At 41.8% G+C, this 25,367-nt stretch overlaps 1 protein-coding gene across 8 annotated transcripts in view; it reads left to right on the top strand.

Annotated features, from left to right (window-relative positions):
* The window catches only part of GRIA3 (glutamate ionotropic receptor AMPA type subunit 3), a 291,809-nt gene that overhangs the window by 154,121 nt on the left and 112,321 nt on the right, over nucleotides 1-25,367 (top strand). For all 8 annotated transcript variants that reach the window (XR_010940002.1, XM_067723332.1, XM_067723331.1 and 5 more), the window contains one exon: nucleotides 23,623-23,676. Coding sequence is in view for 7 of the 8 variants with exons in the window: in XM_067723332.1 (XP_067579433.1) it covers nucleotides 23,623-23,676 (54 nt within the window). In the remaining variant the exon portion in view is untranslated. The remainder of the gene's footprint in view (nucleotides 1-23,622; nucleotides 23,677-25,367) is intronic.

Here is a 25,367-nt window from a genome sequence, read left to right as displayed (position 1 = left end):
GGAGGCTCAAACAAGGTAGCATGGGGAGAGCACCTGGCACAGTGCTTGGCACCCAGTAGGCACTTAATAACTGGTAACCATAGCTATTTGCTCATGAGTGGTAGGTTTTTGTGCTTATGAAGATGAGTTATTTAGGGACTGCTGTTCAGGAACAGTGTCCTCATGGATCTTCCAAGATATCAGCTCAGTCTAAGGTCTTATCATGAGAACAAAGTCTAAGACTTGAGCTATGCTGAGCTCTCACTAATATGTTTAGCATGCTAGACAACCTGGTTTTTCTCCAGTGTAATAATGGGTAAGACACATTGATTGATAAGCCCAAGGACTATCTGAGAATTAACCCGATTTTTCAGCGTCACTTAAAATAATTAAAGACACTACAGCCTTGAGCTACATATGACAACTGGGTATTTTTAATAACAAGGATGTATTAAGTGCTTACAATGTTCCAGATACTATTTTAATCAATGTGGGCGGATACGGGCCCATTTCTATATCTCATGTGAGTTAATCCTCATATTAGCCCTAAAAGGCAGATGGGAATATTATCTCCATTTAACAGATGGAGGAATTGAGACTTAGAGGTCATACGGCTAATAATTGGTGGAGCTAGAGTTTGAACCCAGGGAAGCCGGCTCCAAATGCTGTTAATCACTAGACTCCTCAGCCCTGCATCTGACAGAGGCTTTCAATCGGAATGGATTCAGCCAGAGGTGATAAGAGATAAGCGTCCTGATGAAACCTGGAGCAGCTGCTCTGTTTACAACAAGCATTGTTAGACAACAAGAATTTCACAGATGTTTTCTCCGCTTGACATATTCCATTAACACACGGAATTGAAAATGTGCCCCTTACACCCACCCAGGTTCATTCACTTGTGGCTCGAAAACAATCTAACTGCAAGGGGCCCCACAGGAGTAGGGGTAAGTTGAGAGGGTGCTTTCTCAGAGTGGTATGTACGTACACCTAGAATTTCCATCTGCGTGCGTTCATTCTCAGATAAAGAACCACAATCTTCATGATTTTACCAAAAACTGCCCTAGGGGTTGCGCATTTCCTCCTTCCCTTACTAGGGAATAACTTGAAGGTAACTGGCAAAGTCCGGAAGGTACAACTCCCCTTCCCTCCATTAACTCCTGGGAAAGCAAGCCTAAAATAAGACTGGTTCTGGAAAAGCATAAATGCCCATAGGGTAAGTATTTGGGGCGGGTGCTCAGCTTTTCTGGGCCACTAGACTTGAGCACCCAGTATCACCCTTAAACCCAGGTGATAAGGACTACCGCCTCGAGCTCCACGCTTCAGAGGGCCCTGATATCATAAACACTGGAACGCAAAGACATTTTTTTCTTTTTGGTCTTCAGAGTTTTTGAAAGGTTAGTAGCTGGTTGAACATCATGGGGAGAAAGGAAAAGGACACATAAGCCAAACTGGGCTCCCAGATCAGAGCAAAAAGGCACATGGGGTCAAGGGCAGGGGCAGTGAAGGAGAAAATGACAACTCATGCCACAGGAAGCCAGAGAAAAATGGCTAATTTTGTTTAAAATTGGCCTCCCCAAATCCCTCTAAGTGAAGGGGTCTGGCAGATACGTTTTTCCAGATAACTGCACTCGCTCCCTGTATACTACTTGAATGAGAGTTTGGGCAGACACGTAGAATTGCTCGGCAACTCCAAGTCAGAAAAGTGAGCCGTTGGGATTGGGGAACTTACTGTCCTTGGCTTCTTGGAGAACTTGACAGGTCCACGCCATCCTGCTTTCAGGTAGATCCAGTGTCCACCCAGGAGTTCTGAGCCCTGGGCCCAGCTTCCACCCCACCCTGCCCTACCCTGCCCCAACAGGGTATATGAGCTAGAGAATCTCATGTGTGTGTCCTCAGGAAAATGAAACTCAAGAACTGAGAGACTGATTTCCCATAAGTGCCTAATTTACAGACCTCCAAGCCTTATCTCCCGACAACGAGCTTCCGCCAAGGATCTCCTACCGTCCTCAAGCCAGTGAACTTACTGCTTGTGCTCTGGTTGGACAAGTTCCCCTCTTGTGCTCCCCTCTTTGTTCTCCTTGCCCATAAATGCAGCCCACCCCAAACCCTCAACAGAGTCCTCTGTAGCTTGCTACAGTTTGTATTTCCTGAACTGCAGTTTCTCTACTATTTCCAAAGAAACTCAATTTCTCGTAGTTTGAGCTTACCTCAGTTTATCTCTTTAGTTAGGTTGACAGGTGGATACACAGACCAGGCCAAGGCATATCTTGCTTTTGGACTTTGTAACATTTAGGTGTGTGGTATGCAGTCCTCCATTTGTACTCTTGCTGTGGGCCCCCAAAATGTTAGGGGTGAGCCTGCTCCTGTCTCTCTCATGGCCTAAGAACATAAATGCCCCTGTCAAAATGTCCAATTTATTCCTGGAGAGTAGGTTTTTTCTGAATAGTCTCATTCAGTGTGAACGTAGCTCTTCCAATCACCTATCGTGATGTTTGCCTGGTGAGGCAGGGTTGAGGAGGGTGCTTCTGCACAGTAATGGAATCTCTGACTAGCTTAAATGCTAGGGAAAGTTAATCAAGTATCTGGTAGAACTGGGATAGCGAGTGAACCGGGATATTTTTATCCTACTTCTCTCTCTCAGGGGTGGGTACAAGCTCCTCCAGAGAATCTTCCCGATGCTCTTGCATTTTTTGCTTTATTCCATAGATATTCCCTTTCACCCTACCCAAAGTCAAAAAAAGAAGATGGACATGGTTAGGGGACATGGTTAGGATAAATTAGAGGTCTGAAGGGGCAGCGACAGAGAAGTAAGTTACTCAGATTTCTCCTCCTCCTTTCTGTGCCCATCGCCACAACCCACCATATGTCTGGTCAGATCCTTTTCAACACTAGAGGTTGTCTAAGAAAGATTCTCTATACTTAGCATTCCAGAGTTCTTCTAGAGACCTGCTTTCAGAGGCATGGTTAGAAGCTGAGACTTAAACACTTTTCCACCACCACGTAGTAGTGGTTCTATACTTCACACTTAGGTCTGTGTGCTCCACGATAGTCACATTATATGGTGGGCTGCATACTAGATAGGAGACAGTACAGCTACACTGGAGACCCCCTGAACCAAAGCAGGACGCCATTTATTTACCAGCCTGTGTCTACAGGTGGACTGAAGGAGACGTCTTTCAGAATCTTCAAAAGACAAACACAGGTAGGGGATTTGGCAGGTGTTACTTACCTGGATTTCAAAGGGCAATCTGAGGTCATACCTGCACGACAGAGAAACAAGATGCCATACAGAGTAGGACCTCTTGGAGTGGATAAAATTGCCTAGCCACCTAAGAAATCACTGCATAATCACGAAAGAGGCAACTCACGAAAAAGAAGGAAGGCAAAGGTATCAGACCTCTAGAACAGGTATTATAATTTACAGGGAAAATTTCCCAGACAAGGGCCAGTCAACTGTTCTGAGATTAACATCACACAAGGGCTTATATTCAGAGTACTATACTGGGCACTATTAGGAGAAACAAAATTTCTCGTTCTTTCTTCCCTTTTTAAAATTTGTAACAGCCCCTAGCAAGGTGAATCAAGTTAGAGAACAACACCTCACCAAATGTAAAATAATATAATCAAGTCTAGGCACATACACGCTGTAGAATAAAAGGAATCAGAAAAGCCTGCAGCTTATTTTTGTACATGAGTAAACTAATCATGAAATCATAAAATGTGAGGTCAAAGGCTTTCTAAGACCTATGCCTCTCCATCTTCTTCTCCCAGGCACACGTTCAGGCCCATATGTAAAAAAAGAGATCCCATTCCTCTTTGCTTTCCCTGCTCCCCAGTCTCCTAATGGGCATGCTTCCAGACATAGACGAATACATAGCGAAGCATACCCACCGGCCTTCCTTCATCTCTTACTGTATGTTACTAGATGTACCATTTCCTTCCCCACCTCCAGCCATTCCAGGCTTCTCTCTATCAATTGGTTGCCTCATTCATCCCTTTCAGGGACCCTTTTTCTTACCTCACCGATCACGGTGTCCAGTGGTCTCTATTTCTTACCCTAATGACGTGGTGATTTAATCCTATTACTTAACATATCTCAGACTACCCTAATAAACATTCTGAAGCAAAAACGCACCGCAAAATTGCAGAACAGTGTCCCCAAAAAAGCAAAACCTATGGTTGGATTTCTTAAAGATGCTCACTGCAGATGTGGTTTCTCTGAAGTCCAGCCTACCATTCTCCAGACTCTAAGTGAGTAGGACCCTGTACTTGCAGTAAAAACCTTCAACATGTTAGGTGATTTTAACACTCACTGGCAGCCTTAAATAAACTTGTTCCCGAAAATGCAAAGATATTTATCCTAAGAGTTAGTAGCAGACGTCAGTATTCTATATTTAGAGATTTTAATCTCTGGCTTATTAAAAAGGACGGTCTGATTCTCTGGTCATACTTCACACTAGACTGGCTTCCTGAATATTTAGAAGCAAATCCCCTCTGGGAAAATAAAGAGAAAAAACTCATTCAAGATCCTTACTTTGAAACAGCAAGACTCTTGTTTATTTCAGATGCTAGACACTTTGGTCTCAAAAAGGAAATGCTCCTGTTCAACCAACAGTTCCCTCCCGTTCTCCCATTTTTAAAAACTGTAATACCTCATTATATGCTTGATTATTTCCTATGCGGTTTGGAGGTTTTACTTTAAAAAATAAATGCAAATTCAAATAAATTTTCATTAGGGAACCTCACGAGAGTCCTTGGGATGACTGGAAACATCCTGGATTTTTATAAAGCAGAGTCCGGAAGTCTTGAGGCAGGAGACCTAGGTGCTAGCCCCAAGCTGTATGACTTCGAAAAGTCACCCTACCGCTCTGTGCCTCCATTTCCTAAACTGTAAAAATAAATGTGTTGAATATGATGGTCCCTTCCCATCCCAACAGGCTATGATTCCCAGTGCTGTGAAAAACAAGGTAAGAAATTCAATTCAAGAACTACTGATTGAGTCCTGAGCCATTTTACCATACCCAGTGCTAGATATGGTGGGAGGGGGAGAGGACAGGTTTTCCATGCTACAGTAGTAGGGGTGATACGGCAACGCAATAATTCTGGAAGGCAGAGTATGATGAGTATCTAAAAATGTGTGACTCAGCTTTCCTGCTTTCTCAGATTTCCAGGCTGGTGACCATCACTGAATGTTTCTTTGCTGACTGAAAATCTTGCTTGGATGCCCTGTGCACGTAGAAAAGTAGAGTAGATTGCAGTAAAGATTTATTAAGTCAAAAGACCTTCTCTCCCACCCATTAACACCAACATTTTAGGACCAAGGCTGGTACCTTATTCTAAAATTATAAAAATATGAACCAATTCAAATGGAAAAATAAAATACAAATACCCTCCTTTGATTTGAGTTAATCTCATCACTTAGATCAAGTGGGACCTCAGATCCATTCTTTAAAAAAAATAGAAAGAAAGGAAACATTAACCATAGATAACTATTTTATCCCTCCACAGGCCATGAATATGTTTTCAATTGGCATGGGAGGAAAACACCCTGACACCTGTTCCTTTATATGGCTGACACTGTGAGTGTCCCAGTTAAGCCTTTGCAGGCACCGAGAGGTTGACAAGGTCCTGTGGGTTAGAGTTACTGGCTTGTAAACATTAATGATTTTTTTAGAATCATCATCCAGCTTTATTAGGAAAATTTCCCAGATTAAGAGCAACAAAAATATAGCAATTAGAAGGTTCATCACACAGCTGCCTGATTACAGGAGTCTTGTCCTAGATTCTAACAGATGCTGTAACAAACGGTTTCATAAGGGCTGCAAGAACCACAGTTTACAACAGCAACACAAAAGCTACTTATCATTCAAGCTCACATTGCCACAGGACGCTTATATTTTAAATAATTGAGACCTCTAGACTCCCTTACAGAGAGACACCAAGCCGATGCAAAATAAGTGTGGTAACAAAAAAATAAAACAAAATGTGCACACTCGAGTTCTTTCCTGCACTAACACGGAAGGGCAAAGGCCACTGACGGATCCATGCCAAGGTCTGAACTCTGATGAGACTGAGGGTGGGAAAGAGCCCTCGATCAGTTTGATGCCATTGTTACCAACCACCCACCTGGATCTTTTAGTCAAATCAATCCCACCCTTGTTGGAGCAACTTTCTTTCTGTCCAGATTTGACAGGGTCAGACTTGTCTCTGCCCAAAGGTTATAACAAATTGACAAGTGAGGGGCACAATTCAACGGGCCTGGGCCAGGGCTTGGGGAGACTGGTGGTAATTAACGTCATGTCACTAGAGGTAGAGCTAAAGTGGAAGGGATTAGTAGTCAGACACCACTGTTCTCTGTCCAACCTTTTGAAAAATATATATAACTACCAAGCAGCCTTCCAGATGTACACATACAGCCAACACCCTACTCTGAAAAAGAATAGCAATTGACAAATATCTTCTGAAGTCATCTAGCACTATAGGCCAAAGACCAGAAAGGCGGCTGAGTTCTATCTCAAGATCCCTGGGTGACCTTGCAACCGCCAAGTCACCTCTCGTCATCCTAGCCATAAAACAGAAAAAGCCTTCCCTGCCTTACCAGAATGACATTAAGATGAATCAGACAATTTCTCTAAGGTATTCGAAGATTCCCTGGAGAGAATCCCTGGCAAGTCCACAAATATCAAGCATTATAATTAGAGTCACTGCACCTCATTTCTTAAGGAGGAGAAAATGAACAAAGAAAGGACCGTGTGGTCACCGAGCCTGAAAACTCAGAGCATTTAAGCTCCTTCTGTAATCTGAGGCGGGTCTCAAGAGAGGGAGACTGACGTGGTGGAGTAAGAGAAGAGTTTTTGGTGGTTAGGACATGCTCCCCAGATATTTGGAGTCTTCATATTGTCTTTGACGGTGTGCTGTTACTTTTCTATGATCTTCTTAAAGGTTTGGATCTGGGAGTGCTACCAAGAGGGTGGCAAGTGCTTTGATTATGGTTTTGTGGGCCAAACAGGACTGTCCTACCGTAGTGGGGTTAACTGGTCATAAACAAGAGTGCTGTATTCAAACTTCTGTGCTTTAACTTAAATTGTTTCCATGCTTTTCATTGTCCCAACAGTGGAAATTTTGGCTCTAGCTATAACTGGATCATTATTGAGGACAGGGGCAGGAAGGGTGCAGTCTCTTTCAGAGCTCAGCATTGGCAGAAAGTGTGCCCACCCATCTTAAGAATGGGGACATAGAAAAGGGAAAAGTGGGTGAACTGATCTGAAACAATGCTATCTAAAAGACACACACACACACACACACACACACACACACACACACACACACTTGCAGAGGTAAATAAGAGCGCAGAACCAAATGGAGTGAAATCTCAGTAACACTCGGTCTTAGATTAAGAAATGAGGATCCAGGGGCCCTGAAGCAATGGACAGTCTAAGAAGATACTATAGAAAGCTTCTTAATGGCGATTCTTAAGTGCCTTTCCATCATTACTATCTCTTCAGCAGCTCTGAGAGCCCTTTTCACTTCCCTTGACCTATTTCAAACTACTGTCTGTGCTTAACTTGAGAACCTCCTACTCAATAAATTGCTTCTCCTCCCTCTTCCCTGGCCAATATCAAATCAATTGCTGCTTGACAGACCGCTTGGTTGCCATTTTCTCAAAGGCACAGCGGAAAGAAACACATCTTATTTGTACATACATTAACTTAATTTCAGTCTCACCCACTCAAGCACAGCCACAATCCTTCAAACTCTGACCCTAGCCCATTTGCTACTTGGTGTCCATGGCAACCACCACCAGCTGCTCAGAGAGAGTTGCAAGGAGTGGCGGGAAAGCGCATCTCCCAACAGAGCCATTAACTCTCCTACATTATTAGTTCCCTTGATAACAGGTAGCAGAAGACCCATCCCTGAATCCTCAGGCATTTGCTTTCATTAGGGAGGGGTAATGTTGTTCATTCTCCTCCCCAGAAGAGTTAGGGGCTGCTTCTCACACCCAACCTGTTGAAGCTAAAACACCAATTATGAAATGTTGAAACTAAGTAGGAGGGCACTTTTTGCCCGAGACAACTTCCCAGTAGTAGTCTTCCCCAGTGATTCGGTACACTGCAGCCTCCACCACAACATCTTGCTTGCTGAATTACAGGCAGTGACCTCAACACCCCAAAAAACAATACACGTGAAATCCTAGCCACTTCCTTTTATGGTCCCTACCACTCAGCGACCTACAACTCATTCTCTTCACTTTCTTAACTCATGTCAAGAATGCATGCATGATAATCTCACCATCAAACTCTATTTTTAAAGAAAAAGAGCAATGTTAATAATGGTCCAGGTACTGGAGGATTTAGGAGCCAAGAGAAAATGGTACGGTTTCTCCACATATAGAGAAAGCTGCTCAGTCTTCAAACTGTTTTCATGAGTTCCATATTACTGGCTTTGCTCAGAGAGCTCAGCTGAAGAGTTGTCAGATGGAGATGAATTTCCCTTTACCATACTCCAGAGGAAGATGGGGATGGTTTCGTTTGCAATCTCACTGCAGCAGAACTCAACACATCTAACAAAGACTTTTTTTGCGTAAAGAGGACTAGTACAGACTCGATTCTTTGTGGAAACTGGAAAGGACCCGCTACTCAAATGTCCTCTTCATAGAATCTACATAAGTAAGAATAATATTTGAAGTGGCAGAAACAAGTGAATGGTTTTATCTTCTCAACTGCATGAAAAAAGGAAACAGAAGGCTCTTCTGCACAATCCTTTCCAGTAGAACTGCTGAAATGTAAAGAGACTGTTTTAAGCTGTCCTTGAAAGTAAGACATTCCTATCCATGCTGTCTGTGTCTGTTGTCCTGGATAAGAGCTAGTAATAAGTTTAAAGAAAAAGTGAAAAACAAATAAGACATTGTTGCAGCCCTCAAGGAGCTCGTGGGTTAGTAGGGAAGCAGGAAGTAAACAGATGATCAGGTCTAAGGGCAATGACAGAGGGGAACACAGATCCTAATGGGAACGCACAAGAAACATGCCTGACTCGGAGAGCAGGGAGGCTTTCTCCTGATGATTTGTTGAACTGAGTCTTCAGGGGCCAATAGTTCACCTGGGTTGGTGGAAGGGGGTGGAAATTTATATTTGCATAGGTATGACAAGCTCACTTGTCAGAGTGAATGCTAATAAGCAGTGCCAATTAGGAAACTGAGAATAACTCAGACGTCATAAAGCAGAATGGTTGAAACTTGATACCAGTAAGAAGATAAGCTGGGCTTCCCTCGTGGCGCAGTGGCTGAGAGTCCGCCTGCCGGGTTCGTGCCCCGGTCCAGGAACATCCCACATGCCGCGGAGCGGCTGGGCCCGTGAGCCATGGCCGCTGAGCCTGCGCGTCCGGAGCCTGTGCTCCGCAACGGGAGAGGCCACAACAGTGAGAGGCCCGCGTACCGCAAAAAAAAAAAAAAAGAAGATAGGCTATATTGACCAGAACACGACTCTACCTTTCATCATGACTTTTGATCCTCAAGAAACAGAATTTTTTCCACTAGGAAATACAGTAACTTGATATCTGAAACGAGAAGGTTCTGCTTAGGAATTAAACTATCCCATCATTTTACAATGAAGAAACTGAGGTGCCGAGAGAGGGACTAATACATAGTGGCCATACAAGTAGTGAGTGAAAAAACACAGATTCGAACCCAGATCTGATTCCAATGTCCATCTTCCTTGTGCCACACCACCCAAGACTATGCCAATACAGGGACCAAATAGATATCTACATATGGGTTCCCCTGAAAAGGCCACCTGCCTTCTCACCCCCATCCCACTTCCCACCCAACTGCCTGGAATTAGTGTTTAGGTTAAGAGTCTGGTAAGAAAACATACTAAACCAGAAAGATAACATTTGAAGTTAATATAAATTCTCATCCTTTTTCCTTGTATTTGGAGTCGTCTTCTTTCTCATCATCCACAAACACTGACTGAACACCTGCCTACAGGGCACCGTGTTGAATGATGTACACACTAATGAGTTTAAACTGGGGCCCTACCCTCGAGGACTTACTGGGATGGCCGGACACATGCCTAGTTTGGGTAAATACTTAGTAGTCTGAGGGAAGGATGAGAGGTAGAAACAATATAGGAATTCACAGGAGGGAGTGATCACCAGACAACCAAACTAAAATATAGGCTTCATGAGGGCAGGGTGCTTTGTGTTTTGTTCACTGCCATATCCCCAGCACCTAAAACAGTTTGGAACCTAGTAAGTGGTCAATAAATATCTGTTGAATTAAATAAATAGCTTCTTGACATTTTCCAGGGGGAGAAAAGTCCGGACGTTTATCACTTGGAGAATAATTCCCAGTCCTGTGTGCACTGCATATTGGCGGCTTTTACTCATGGTGCACCACATAAACTCCCCAGGGAGACTTGTAGAAACGACTGCTCAGCCTATGGCTTAAACCTTTGCAAAAGCCTTGCCAATCTGTGCCTTCTGCAGCTCCCATGGATGGGTGTTTCCCAGCGATGAAGGGTAATGTGGAACCAGGGTTTTTTGTTTGTTTATTTGTTCATTATGACCTCAAACTCTTTTCAGCAAAAGGCACAGCCCTTTGATAGCAATGCAATTCTGGGAGACATGACTCCATTATTTGCTTGGCTCATCTAACAAGGCAGAACACAGATTCTGATTTCAAAGCAAGCTCCTTTAACGAGTTTTGGTTAGGCTTAAATGATAAACAGTTGCGATTACTGTTAGTAGGTATAGGTTGTAAATCTCTGTCTTAGATGCTTACATTCCATTAAGGGGGACTCAAGCGGGCTTCACAATACGATTCCCTTTAAAAAGTGGAATCCAGAAAGAAAAGTAGCTTCAAAAGCAGTTATTTGTGCATCCCCAAATGGTCAAGTTCTTGGTCTTCCAAGGCTTTGTACTGGGTTATGATTTTGTCGCTTATTTATCTTTATCATTGTACAAATTCTTATTACCTTTGGCTTCCAGAGCTTGGGAAGATATGTGTAATTGGAATGTATCAGAACAGTGAAGGGAAACCAAGCATTCACATAAAAAAATAAGAGAAGATAAAGCCATCCTGCCCTCACTGTGACTTACACTAACCTCGTGGTACCACAGTGCTGTACCAGCATGTAATTTCAAGTCAAAGATTTATATTAACATGAATGGAGAAGGATCCGATTTTGTAATAAAAAAGAAATGCTAAGTGTGTGTGCTCTCTGACTTCTCCCAAAAGCACACAAAGCTGAAATCATTTTCAGCTCTGCGGGCACACCTCCTAAGAAATGAGAACATCGCGTACCACCACACAGATACGGTGCTGAACATACTGCCTGCTGTGATCCTTTCACCTCTCAAGGGGTGCAGTTCAGAAGGTACTCGGTTTATGGCAGAGTAGAAGGAAAAAATAAAAAGAGAAACACACCTAGAGTAGTATTATACTCTAAAATCAAAAGTCTCTGATTATGAAACTTGCCTGGATTAAAGCAAGAATAAATACAGCCTTGTAGAGCTTTATATATTTTTTTTCAAAGCAGTTTTGCAAAGTATCTCCTTCCATCCTCTGAGATTGGTAGGGTTAATAGTGTTTTCTCCATTACATAGATGAGAAACAGACATAAGAAGGTTAAATAGCTTGCCTGAGATCACATCATTAAGAGAGCTGAATTCTAGTTCTTGTTTCCAAAACAGCTACACCCATTTTACGTCTAGAAGGATGCATTTGGAAAGCAGCAATGGAAGTCTTGCTATACCATAGTAACTATGCCCTAACCCAGTCAGCTCCCCTGCTTTTGAAAGATATGGCAAATAACATCTACTTGGGGCTTGGGCATTTCTCTTTCCCCCTTCCTCACTCTGTTTCCTGAAAGAACAATTAAGATCCATCTGGGACTAATTATAGCAATTCTTGAATTTGAACTTGCAGCCATTACCCAATTGAGGTCACTTATTTTAAATTAACTTGCCTGGTCAGAACACAGTTTGGTTATCTTCAGAGCCCAGTGCAGAGAGGCACCAGCTCATTCAGACTTTTAATTAACTAGCTAAATAACCTGCACTGTGACAAACTGCCTATGATTTGATGGAGTCATTCATTTGCATTAAGACAAGGATCAAAATGCATTGTCAGAGCTTCAGGGACTGAGTCTTAGAAACCTTCACACAGTCTCTTGTTCAAGGCTGTGAGCCTCTTCCCTTTGGTTCCCTCTAATTATTTTTCCTGTGCTTTTGTTCTGATTATCCAACATTTATCGCAAGTGCAGCTTGTGATTAAACAATGACAACTCATGTCATATGCTGATAGGGAATCGAAAATGGGAGTCATAATCATATGAACCAAGCCCAAGGCTTTGAGAAATACTTAGGGGAAACCAAAGGGGAATTTCCCAGGATGCTCCACAATAAAGGAGAATTTCTGAACGTTGAGGCTATAACTGCTCCGTACTTAGGTAATAATACATAATAAATGTAGGTACTCAGTCTTTATTGAATCCATGGTGGGAGCTGATCATTCCACAGAAACAATGATAGTTCTTATGATTCGTAACTATCATTATAGCCGCTAACACTTAGTGACTGGGCTTGGAGTCAGACACATATGATTTTGACTCCAGGCTCCATCATGTTCTGCCTGTAAGGCCTCAGGCAAGTTGCCCAACTTCTCTGTGCTTCAATTTCCTAACATGGAAGATGAAATTAATTGTAGTGCCTAACTTGCAGGGTTGTGTAAGGATTTGATGAAATAAAGCATGTACAAAAATCACTTTACACAGTGCCTTGTACACAGTAAGTGCTCAATAAATGTTAGCTTATGTTTGTCTCTGTCCCACCACCAGGCCTTTGTCCAGGGCATCTTCCCACCTGGGCTCCTCCTTCCCTTCTCTCTGCCAAAAACAGTTCCCCTGCATCATTCAAAATCTAGTCTAAAAGACATCTTCCTCTCCAGGGCGGAAGCCTTCCTTGCATCTGAGCTTGTTCAATGCCCATCCCCGCAGTACATTTTTCTAGATTTTATATTATTTTAAATGGCACCTTCAGTCTACTGCCTCATAAGCAATGTGGACTTTTCTTCAGGGTGTACTGAAGCCTTCCGTGTTAGAAACATTTATTAAGCACCACCTTGGCGCCATACACTGGGGCTGTGTGCTGTGGGGAAAAAGATGAGTAAAGAGAGAGAGGGGTGGAAGAAAGGGAAGGAATATTGGTTGAATCCCCTAATATCATGGGCATTCTGTTGGGAATTCTGCATTTCTGCATCTAGGCCTTACAATAACCTTAAGAAATAGCTGCCATTATGATCCCTACTTTATAGATGTGGAAAGTGAGCATCAGCGAGGGAAAATGACTTGTCCAAGGTCACTCAGCTACAAAGAGGAAGAACTAGGTCAGTTCTAGGTCGGTCTGACTCCAGAGGCCACTCCCACCACCATCATGTTTTACTACCCACCTCATTTTTTTTTTATCAATTGCAGTGACGCATATCAAAGCAATATGTAAACGATAAAGTACAATATATGTGACATAAAGCCACTGCAGTTATAGCAGATGCTGTTGGTGCCCTACCCATGTTTGGCACTAGCCGTTTCCATACATGCCAATGGCATCCTATTGTAAACACATGCGATTCTCCACTTGAAGACTTTCTCTCAGCCTGAGAGTCAGACAAGTCAGAAGTGTTGGGGAGGAATTAATCCTCCTGACAGAAGCTACCAGCCAGTGGTGAATGGGAATTGAAAGACTCAGACCTCAGCTTCCTGGCCCTTCAGGTGGGCGTGCGGCACGCCACTCCCAGAGGGCTCAGACCCATCCTGCTTATTCATGCACCTGTGCTGGTTTCTTTCCCTTTGCTGTCCCATGTCCTCATTCCCCTGCCAGCACATCCTGGAATCAACTCCCAATTAAACCACTGACCCTCAAATCTCTGTCTCAGGGTTTACCGAGAAATTCCTCCTTTGGCACCTTTCCCAGGAGTCTGGGTGGGTGTTCTCAGGCTGCCCCCTGCCTGCCCACGGCTTCCCATGGGAGGTCCCCAAGGGAGCACCCCCGTAAGCTCAATATCTCCCTTCCTACCTGTTTTCATGAGAATCCATCATTGACAGTCCTGCTGTTAGCTTTTCAAAGTGCATTTATTATCATATGGAAAGGCAGTTCTTTGAGTTCAGTGTGCAGCAGAATCATCTGAGTGTTAACATGCAGCCTCCGTGGCCCTCACCTAGACTTTGTGAATCAGAACCTCTAGAGAGGGGTGCCCAGGTGCTTGCATCTTCACAGATTCTCCAGCTGACCCACACAGCATCCACTCTGAGAAACACTGTCCTAAGACATTCCCGAGGCTGAGCCACCAGGAATGTGAATGGTGTTCCTTAGTGTTCTCTCTACAGCCAAGGCCTCTGCGGATTCAAGTGAGAAAGCCTGGAATAGCTATGCCTCCTTGCTCCTGAAATGAAGCGTAGATGAGCCAAGTCCAGTTGTTACTGTCAGAGTGGGGCGGCCCGAGACTCCTGAGCAACGGCGTATAATGCAGAGGAGAGATCCACCTTCCTGACCCTGCCGAATTTCTGCTCTCACGCCTCTCGCCACCCGGCCCCAGCCCCTGTTCTCTCCTGTGGTAGAAACACTGTGATGACTACACATGAAGAATTAGGTTATGGCCTGTGCTCCTTTGTCTCTGGGCAGAACAATCCCCTACCTCCCCACACACATCTTCTTCAGAGCAACGGTTTCTGTGTGGTTTGAATTCATGGTTTTGATCAATGATGCAGGCAGGGAAGGAAGGGGCGGTGGAGGGTAGCAATGTGAGTTACTTTGTTGTTGGTTAACCCCCAGTTCAGCTTATCCGCCTGAACTCCAACTGCAAACCTCAGCTCCTTTCCTGTGCCTCCAACCCAGTGCTATCCTAACCAGTGTCCTCAATACCCCCCTGCAACAAGCTCTGATACCTCTCCAAATCCCTCACCCCATAGTGGCAGGAAACTATTTCTCTACATTTTAAGAGTGAGGACATAAAATCAGGGAAGGCTTCATGGAAGAGGCTGCATGTAAGCTGGGCCTTGAAGGATAGATGTGATTGCCACAGGGGAGGACAGAGGGAGGGAGCACTGCAATAGGAATAAGGCAGGGAAAACCTAACTAATATAGGTAGGATAAGCATCGGGCACTGCGTTAAGAGCTTTGGATACATTATTTCATTTATTCCTCACTGCAAGTCTGTAAAGTAGGTGCTAGTGATAGACCCATTTGACAAATGAGGACACTGAAACAGAGAGTTTAAGTTAACTGTCCAAAGTCACACAGCTATAAAAGGGCAAAGTAGGGACCCAAACCCAGGCAGTCTAGCCTATACTCTTGACCACCCTACTTCGCTGCCTCTCAACTACTATATTCCCTGTTTTACAGATGGAAAACTGACACTGAGAGTTTAAGTAACTTGCCTAAGGTTACGTAGCTTGTAATTGGCAAAGCTGGGATGCATTGGCCTTAGCGGATCGCCTTTTATTTACTGTATAACCATTGATACCCCTTCTAACTTAGTTTTTCCAGTGAATCATTTCAGTCACAATTTCTTATAGAGCCAGCCCTGGCTTACCATCACAACAAATGCCTATAGTTGGTCCAAATAAAAATCTTCCCTCTAGTGTGTAAGCACTGTGAAACAACAAGGCTCTCCTGAAATCAAGAGAAATAGCCCTCTGAAATACATCTCTCTTTGTTTTCAAAATAGCGTTCTCTTTAAGTCACCTGTTTGTCAGGCTCCCACTTATAAAAACCACAGGGAAAAAATTCTTTAGGTCTTTAGTTGGAGACAAAGTACTTTCTATCTCTAACAGGTTATGAGTTAACCATTCTCTCCTCAGTCTGCTGTACATATTTCTGTTCTCACACTTCTGCTGGGTTATAGTTGTCTGTGAACTTGGCAGTCTTTCCTACCCTAATGGTGAGACCCTCCAGGCTAGGGACCAGGTTTTGGTGACCTCTGTCTCCCCTGTGTCTGGCCCCAGGATTGGTACAGAGCAGGCATTCAACAAATGTTCACTGAAAGAAGAAACGAATGGAATGTGGTTAAGAGAAACAACGCTTCCATCCACTAGGGACTTCAGTCTATATTCCTTCTGAATCCAGTGGTATGCAGGTAAACTGGCCCTCAAGGTGAGGGGAAAAGCCCTGATTTGTAGTGTTGGCTGATTTCTGTGGTGTAAATACTTCCACCATGGCTGACTTCAAGCTACCAATAGTTTATCGTGTCAGTGTGATCACAAAGGTGGATGAGCTATCAGATGAAGAAGAGAATGGAAATTCAAATAGCCAGAGTTAAAGACCAGCCCAAACATTTGTGAATTAGGAGAATTCTGTGTTTTACCTCCCAGGAACTAAGCCTCTATCATTTGTCGTCCATTTGCAAGTTGAGATAAACTTAAATGACATGGCTCCCAGAAGAGAGAGAAACCTGCCAAGTAAGCAACTATCCTGAAAACCAAAGGCCCGAGAAACACACTGCGTTTCTGAGAGATATTTACTTTTACTTGAAAATAAAAACACATTCACTTGCTTCCTTCAGCCAACAGAAAATTTCACAGATTAGGGTATCAAATGTTGGAAGCATCGCACGGACAGAAAGTGCATTCACAGAGGCAAAATCAGGGAGTTCTAAGGAGAACATCTCATTCGACACATCCCCACACCATGTTTGTTCCTCTCCCCTCCTGACTTGAAGGCCTCAACATCCTGGGCTGAACCTGGGTCGCTAAAAGTCTACCCAACCGTCCATGGTTCAGTTTTGCACACAGTAACGGAGCTAGTTAAGTAAATGGCAGGATTTGAATCCAGAACCATCTGACTTCAATGTTCACGGCTCTTTCTAGTACATCACCTTTAATAAATACCTATTTGTTCTAAGCTTTAAGGGTGATTCAGATCACATCTATAGAGAGTTTTAGACTCTTACAAGTTTCAATTCTATAAGGTGTCATTTCAGGTGAGATACTAGAGTTGTTGATCCTGATAAATATCTAAAGATGGAAAACTGTGACTCCTGGGCCAATGAAGAAGTCCCGCGTTATCCCACCCATCCTCTAGTGGTTGTGGCTGGAAAAGACACATGTTGGAGTGACTGCTCAGCCTTATGCCAGATGTTGCCTTTCCTTTTTTTCTTTTTTAAATACAAATAATGAGTCTAGTGGCACTGCCAAGCCTTCTACTTACCACTCATACAGTCCTTCAAGTAGATCTTGAAATTCAGGATTATAGTGCTTTGGGCCCAAACAATTTTGTAAGATCTGCAGAGAAAAGAAAAAAGATACAACTTGATATTTAGAATAAGGTTGTAAATATTAAAACAAAAGTTGCTATAAGTGTGAACATAAAATAGGTGACAGTAAATTTCATAAAAGTATGCATAAAGAACACTGTTATTTTAAATGTATTGTTTAAAATAAATTATCGCTGATTTGGGGGGATAGCCAATGCAAAATGCAGAGACTACAAAAGTCATACATATGGCTACGTTGAAGAGAAACTAATATTCTTTTTGCTCTATTATTCTAGGTTGAATACTAGTTAAAATCACCCCTACCTCACCTCCCGGAGAAAACATCTAGAGTTATTTCCAAATAAAAATAGGGTGCTGTGAAAGGCCTTCTAGATGAGATGCTCCAAGAAAAGACACAGTGTTTGGAAATGCATCACATTACAGGAAGTTAGCTGATGGAAAGGTCCAGATGTTTTAAGTATTTATTATTGGCCCTATGACCAAGGACTCTAGCTGATCAAAGGTGCTGGGCTTCCTAGGTGGGGCAGTACATGGAAATTGCCTTAGGAAAGGCTTTGTAAGTTTCCACATTGGTCATTTGTATGCAGTCCCAGGCATTATCTGCTACCTCCCAGACTGCCCATCATTTTGCTCCCTTATAAGACTCGTGAACCTTTGAAAGTAGATGGGGATACTCTTTTAAGATTTGAACCATAAGGCAAATTAACCGTATTTTATCTGGACAGGAAGACATGATCTTTATTCTCTTCCCTAAAGACACGACTGCGTTCAGGCAATATTACCCACCACTCCTGATGGCACACCAGAGGATTTTCAGTGACGTCTGGATGAATAGATTCTATTTTCACACAGTTGTATTTATTTTCTTGTATGTAGTTTCATGGATATTATTGCTTTGGACACCGCTACCTTTAAGTAAATGAGTAGCTATAAAGATAAATATTAAGAAAATAATAGTATTGTGGTATGTGGATAGATCACAGATTGTTAAGGAAGTTTGTAAGGAAATGAAATTCGAGAAATGATGTTTAAGGGCTAATACAATGAGGTGTTCCCACCAAGATCAACATGCATTGAAATGGTCCCTTATTCGTACGAGCAGGAATAATCTGTTGCTCCTTTAACTTACTTGTGGCCATTTACTGCCTCTTATTTGTATGTTCTCTTTGCCTCTCCCACTGTTTACATCTTCCGCATACTCCATTCGTCTTAGTGAATGCCATATTGAAGTCTGGGAAGTGAAACTTCCCAAAGACATGTTCTTTGGTGAAATCCTTGTCCTCTCATCTTCACATCCTAGCATTTTAGTTGACAATTTTAGATTTGATAAAATAGATTTTATTTTCTATTCAGTTGCCTTCTCTCTGCATAAGCTTCCCCTGAAGACAGTATACACAGTGATGAGATTTCTCAGTTATACTCCCGTTTTCCTTCTTTATGAAAAGCTTCAACCTTTCGTTTTCCATCTGTGCCACCCCCACTACTGGGCTGGCTTTGGGTGATTGTCTCTTCTCGGCCTCACTCATCCAGCGCATTTATTCAAGTGAGATGACCGCAATATGAAGCACTGTCATTCGGTTGGAGAGCGTGTGTGTGCAGATTGAGATTATTAGAAAAATAATTCTAAAGGAATGGACTTCTGATATATTTTTCCTAAGACCAAAGCAATTTAGTAGCTCGGGGTTTTCACTCAAGAAAATGAACGGCTTTTATCATATCTGATGGAAGACTTCTTTTGGGAAGTCTGGCATATTCTGAGGCTGATTTCTGTAGCTTACCACCACTTAACTCCCAACACAGCTGAAATCAGATAGGTTGCCGTAGGACAGCAGTATCTTTTTGTAACTGAGGAAGTAGAAAAGGGAAGGGGGGGCGCTGAAGAAATGTCTTCTCTTTGAACACACACCAAAAAATGTGGTCTAATAGCTTTTTCTTAAAGAGAAAATACCTATAAACAGGTGAATTAAAACCAGAAACCTCCCTCATTTCTCCCCCCAGCCCACCACATGTTCTCAGGGTACCTAAATCAAAGAGAAACAGATTAAGGTGAACGGCAAGGAATGTTCTGTACTCAAAGCAAGATCAATCATTATACATAGATCCTTTTTTGGCACCGATGTAGAAAATCCAAACATGGAGATACTTAGGTCTGCAAATAACCTAATCTGCATACCAGATGGATCTAAGGGAAAAAACATAGACACTTTTCCACACACATATTTTTTTTAAATATGAGCATAGAAAAACAGATGCTTTTGCCCCCAAAGGGTCTGTGGGCCTCTCTCGAGTAGTCTCATGGAGGAATTTAACTTCAGATTTCTAAAATTACGAAAATGTCTAGATTAAGCATTAAATTGGAAGAGAAAGGGCCTCTGGAAAACCAGCTGAACATCTTCTGAATTATTTTTAACTGCTCAGTGATACCCAGCCCCCAATTTCACAGAGAAGTGGATGGAGGAGTCAGTAAAGGGAGGTTCTCCCCCAAATGGGTAGACTATGATTCCCTGACCTTCAACAAATAATTTAATGCTCTGCCACCTGCATGGTTCAGTGAATGAATCTGCTGTTTAAGTTTCAGTGAATGAGGATTGTGGCATTATTTCTTTACGCCCTATTTGTGGGCGTAAAACTAAATCTCCTTAAAACAATGAATTTTGTCTACATTTCACACATATTCCCTTATTGCCTTTACCATATCTACCATCGTATCAAGCTATCCATCTTCTCCAACAAGTCTGACAAAGGCACAGTGAACACACAACATGGATCTGGGAGCTTGATATTTCCTCCTTAAATTTCACACAGTAGACGGTAAAACGGCTTTTATACTTGAAGTTCTGAAACTAGTTCAGAAAGAGCGATTATAATTACTGTAAAAGCAAAGTTGAATATTCTCTTGGTTACCAAAGTCATTAAAGAACTGAGGGTACAATTTATGCCTTGTTCATCTGTAACAGATGGAAAGAAAAAAGATTTAAGACTAACTGAACAAGAAGCGCTCCCATTAACTTGTTCCTTTGTGCACCGTGTTACGCACAAGCCTCCCAGCCCACCCCTACTCTGATAAGCCCTGCACCAAAAATTCAAAGAAAGGAAAGATCAGGAGCAAAACATGACACTTTTGGCAGTGAGGCCTCACTTAGCTCACATCAGTAGAATCATTGCTGCCCTACGTGAGTCACATTTCAAGATAATTGAGATGTACTCTCTTAAGTATCGGGAATTTGAGCATTTCTGATGGAAACCTTCCCTCGGATGTATTATAATTTCCTTAGGTTTTTCAGCAGAAATTACTGAACGCAATAAGCCATACCCTGATGACTCAGGCACTCAGGATGAACATCCATGATTACACTGTGCCGTAGTACAGTGCTGTCTGCTTTTGGGGGGGACTCCTCCTTCCCCTTTAAGTCAGTTTGTCACTTCCTCTGCTGCTAATGTGCCTCTGTCTAATGTCACCACCCCCCTCCATACACACCCCTTCTAATGTGTAGCTTTTCACTTACTGTGAACTAGAAAACCAAAATTGGTAAGAACTGTATGTTAAATAAGAGTTAAGAAGGCACTGAAAGTGAGGATGAGGAAATAACTACGGCTTTTAACACAACAGCTTTGTGACACCCAGAGGCTCCTCCCTTTAGATAACTTTGCCACCTCTTCCAGTTTAAACTAAATTTTGAAAGGGTAGTGCTGTGAGAGAGCTACCTTCAAATAAGTGAGTTTGCTTTGCACAGACCATCTGGGCATGGATTAAAGGGGATATTCTAATAGCTTCAAGTTTTTCTGAACCTGAAAAACACTATCTTAGTGAATGACCTCTCTCCACGGTTATTTAACCCCACGCAATTACATAACGCACATCCCAAACACTTCTGTAGATGTTATTCAGTTTAATTCTGACAACAGTGCTGAGATAGGAAAGGCCAGGCTCATGGTCCCAGATTACAGGTAAGGAAATGGAGGCTGGAGAAAGTTGAGTGATTTGCCCACAATCAAACTGAGTATGTGACAAGGCTGGGCTCCTGGGTTCTCTTTCAGGGGTCGTCTAACACTTATGTTTTCTGTGGCTCCCTGTTGCCTTTCTTATGCTCAGAAGAACACTAAACCCTGCCTCTGGTGAGACAGACTTACTCTCTTTCCTTTGGGCTTGCTTCTTTATTTCTCTCCAAGCTCTGCCAGATGTCCTTAGGAATCATGCTCATTTTTCTAACAGAACTCAAAACCCTCTGATTATATTATGTTGAAGGTTCTCAGGGAATTAAAAATTCAACAAATGTATGGTCCCAACTTGCCATCAAAGTTAACAAACATCACCAGGAAGGATGTTTCTCACAAGCGAACACTGAAGAATACATCCCAGCAGATACCTAACAGCTCATTTTGTGTCACAGTGGTGTGAGAAATCACCTCCTCAAGACATTCATTAACCTTTCATTTCCTCCGTAAATAATCAGTCAGATACGTGGCTCATATTTTAAATTAATCAAAAATAGCGCTCGCTCGCTCGCTCTCTCTCTCTCTCTCTCTTTCTCTCTCTCGCAGTACTTAAAATGAATTGAAATAAGCATGATATTTAAATATGTGGTTCCACACCTCTGGGCCAGCTTAAACCTCATCTCCTCCAGGGAGCCTTCCCTATCCATCCCAGCAGGCCTTAGACATCTCTTCTTCCTCTTCTCCGAGAACCTAGAGTAATTCTTGATATTTGACATTTAGCACATATTAAGAAACCATGTAATGTACTGCCAAGAGCGTGGGTTCTAGAGGTACACAGACCTAGGTTCTAATTCCAGCTTTAGCATTTCTTAGCTGTGTGGCCTTGGGTAAATTACTTAAATTCTCTTTGGTTGAGATACCTCATCTGTAAAATGAAACTTATGATACTTAATCTGTTTAATTGTTCTAGGGATTAAATACAGCACCTAGCGCAGTGCCTGGCATATACTAGGAACTCAATTAAGGGCAATTGTTTTTAATATTATCATTATGACCTTTTATATATAGTTCTGGTTTGATATGTGTACATTGTTTTCTCAAACTGTTTTTAGACCCTTGACAGCTGTGTCCATAGAGGAATATATGATGAAGTTTAATGGCCCCTTACTTGCACAGGTTCTCTCTGAGGTCTTATTCCAAATACTGTATTCATAATTTTGTATTATTTTTCTTAAAGAAGGCTCTTAAAGTGATAATAGCTTCAGGCCTGCACAAAACCTGGTTGTGCCTCTGGTTGTGTCTTTAACCTCTATCATATCCCCCTCCTCACTCCCACTCCTGCATACAGTCAGTACTGTACAGTCAGTACTCAAAACAATGACATTTTGTAAAATCTTCAATTAACCAGAATTTTTGCTGTGCTTAACTATAAGGAAATAAGCTTATGTCAGGTATTCTGTGAAAACCTTTCAACTGCCAACCAATATATTTAGTTGGAAAATATTCAATCCACTTACATATTTTGAGATAATAAAAATGCGCTTTGTAAACTGTAAAGCTTAGTATTAATACAGTGCTACTCATGAAAATTATGAGAAGAGTGATGACCCTAAAGCAGGGTTTCTCAGTCTCGGCACTACTGACACTCTTGGCTGGATGGTTCTTTGCTGTGGGGACTGCCCTGTGCATTATAGGACATTTAGCAGCATCTCTGGCCTCTACTCACTAGATACCAGTCACCCCTCCTAGATGGGACAATCAAGATGTCTCCAGGCATTGCCAAATAACCCCTAGGGGAAAAATCCCTTCCCCCACTACCTTAAGGCACATTCAGCACCAAAAGATGTACAGATGTTCACAAGTCTTTCATATTAAGGTAAGAAAAGGAAGGCAAGCATTTTAGAAAAGGTTTTTTTTTCTCAACTGCTTCTGCTAGAAAAGTTTTCAATAAGCAAAAGCAACCTTGATTAACCTGAAAAATCACATTAACCCCATTCCTTGAGTGTTCTATTCCCTAAGCATTCCAGATAAAGAAAGAAAAATGTACCATACATTCTATTTTCTAATTTGTATGCAAAGTTCAGCCCATTTTCCAGCTCAACAGCTGAGTACAGAAATCCAGTTCATGGGTGAGGGATCATCAGTTTCATCACTTTTGCCATCTATTTTAAGTGATAATGATGCCACCGACCTGGAAGTTTAGAGAGCTTTCTTCCCTTGCTGTTGACATTTTTAACTTTCGTATTAGCAATTCTCCCTGTATCCTATGCCTGAAAGTAAAATGCAACAAAAAGAAATCTGGCCCAACTAACTATGATTTACTATATATAAATGACCTAACACTTTGTCGATTATTTAAAAGTAATTTGCTCTAGCCATCCCAATGACTGTGCAATTGAAAATGTCCTTGAATAAGCAATATTTCTTATTTTTTATTTCTGCAGGTTGTGATCCTGGGGAAGCATTCAAGGGGTTACCACTACATGCTTGCTAACCTGGTAAGAACAAGCAGAGCTTAAGTTTCCAGGGCATTATATTCTATTTAGTTTGTGTCACCTGTAATTATCCCTAAAAGAAATACAAGAAGAACCTAATGTGTTCTCCAGACACTTCGAGAAATGGGTCAGTAAATACTAAAACCTGAATGCAATAGCCTTGTTTTCAATTATGCTGTGTCTGTTTTAGCTGTGAAGCTTATATCCTCTCCTCGTTGAAAAACTAATAATTTGATATGATTCTTCACTGATTATTCTTAGATTTAATTTGGAGTTGAAACGTCAACCATTTTAATCAGGTTTCAAATGTAAAACAAAGGACAGGGGACACAAGAAACCGACTCTTTCCCCAATTAATCCAAGTGTATGTGCACATTAGTATTGGATTTGTCTTTCTAGAAACAGGCCACTACCAAATCTTTTCAAACCAGATGTGAGCAGTAGGTTTGAACACAGAACAATTAAGTAGTCCTGTCAAAGTGTATAGCCATCTTTCTACGTATACCAAAACACAACTTGCATCTTCAACTTCAAACTCCCCATGCCTTTAAAATTTGTGACATTCTAGAAATTACTTTTTACTACGGTTGGTTTATAGGTCTTCTTTCTCTAAAAGGACAATTGGTTTAGGAATTAACAAAGTGGCTTCTAAATCCGTAATATATGTTTGGCAGAGGTTCTGAATAATACTATCTCCCTGTAATGAAAGAGGAATGGTAAATTATCACTCTGATACTAAGAATCTATTAAATTATTACATGACATGAGTTCTAGCCCCAACTTTATTTCATTAGCACAAGAGAATCAGAATCATTATAGAGCTCTTAAACCAAAAGAATAGCAACAAAGGTGAAAGATTATCGTAATTATATTCTTAGATTTCTTAAATCAAAGAAAAAAATCTTATTTTAATAATGAATATTTTTAAATGAGAAAGGAAATGTTACTTAAACCTCCTTAAGAAGTGTGTGCACTCAAACACTTTATAAGATGAAGATTAGAGCTACTGCTTTGAAATGTTGTGTGCATCTTGTCCAATAAATTACTCAAAGTGGAGCGCTTCAGTCCATTGTAGGGACACATGAATCGACTCTTTTAGAAGAAATCTTGATTCTTAATTTACATCTGAGTACATCCAATTTGTTTTTAGACAACTGATAGGTAAAGGATGTTTGTTGACTCGCTGGGGGTTAGGCCAGGCTTTGGCAGGAAACATGGAGGTTATAGCAAGGTATCTGAGGCAGGTATTGATGGATTTTTACCATTTCTTTCTCACCCAAAAGTATTTTGTTCTCCTTCCTTCCTTCCTCTCTTCCTTCCTTCTTCCCTCTCCCTTCCTCTTCTCCTCTGCCTAGGGTTCACTCAGCACTGATGGTACATGAGACAACTTTAGGCAGTGCACACACGAACTTTTTTTTATTACAATGGTAAATGTATTTATTTACTATGTACTAGAATAACATAAAACTAGCACATCAAAACCCAAATTTTATGGATGTTATTACTTCATACAGGGCTAGAGATTTAACAACAAATGAAATAATTGTTTATGTCAAATGTGTCAAGTAAACAATAGCATGTTGCTATAAACAGATACAGTAAAATCTGTTTGGGGTATATGCAGTTGTGGTGCTACATGGATGACTGAAGTTTGGGAAAGAGCATTGAACTAGGGGTCAGAGACTTTGGGTTGT

Source organism: Pseudorca crassidens, chromosome X, assembly GCF_039906515.1.
Source record: "Pseudorca crassidens isolate mPseCra1 chromosome X, mPseCra1.hap1, whole genome shotgun sequence".
NCBI lineage: Eukaryota > Metazoa > Chordata > Mammalia > Artiodactyla > Delphinidae > Pseudorca > Pseudorca crassidens.
This window is presented reverse-complemented; position numbering and strand designations above follow the sequence as displayed.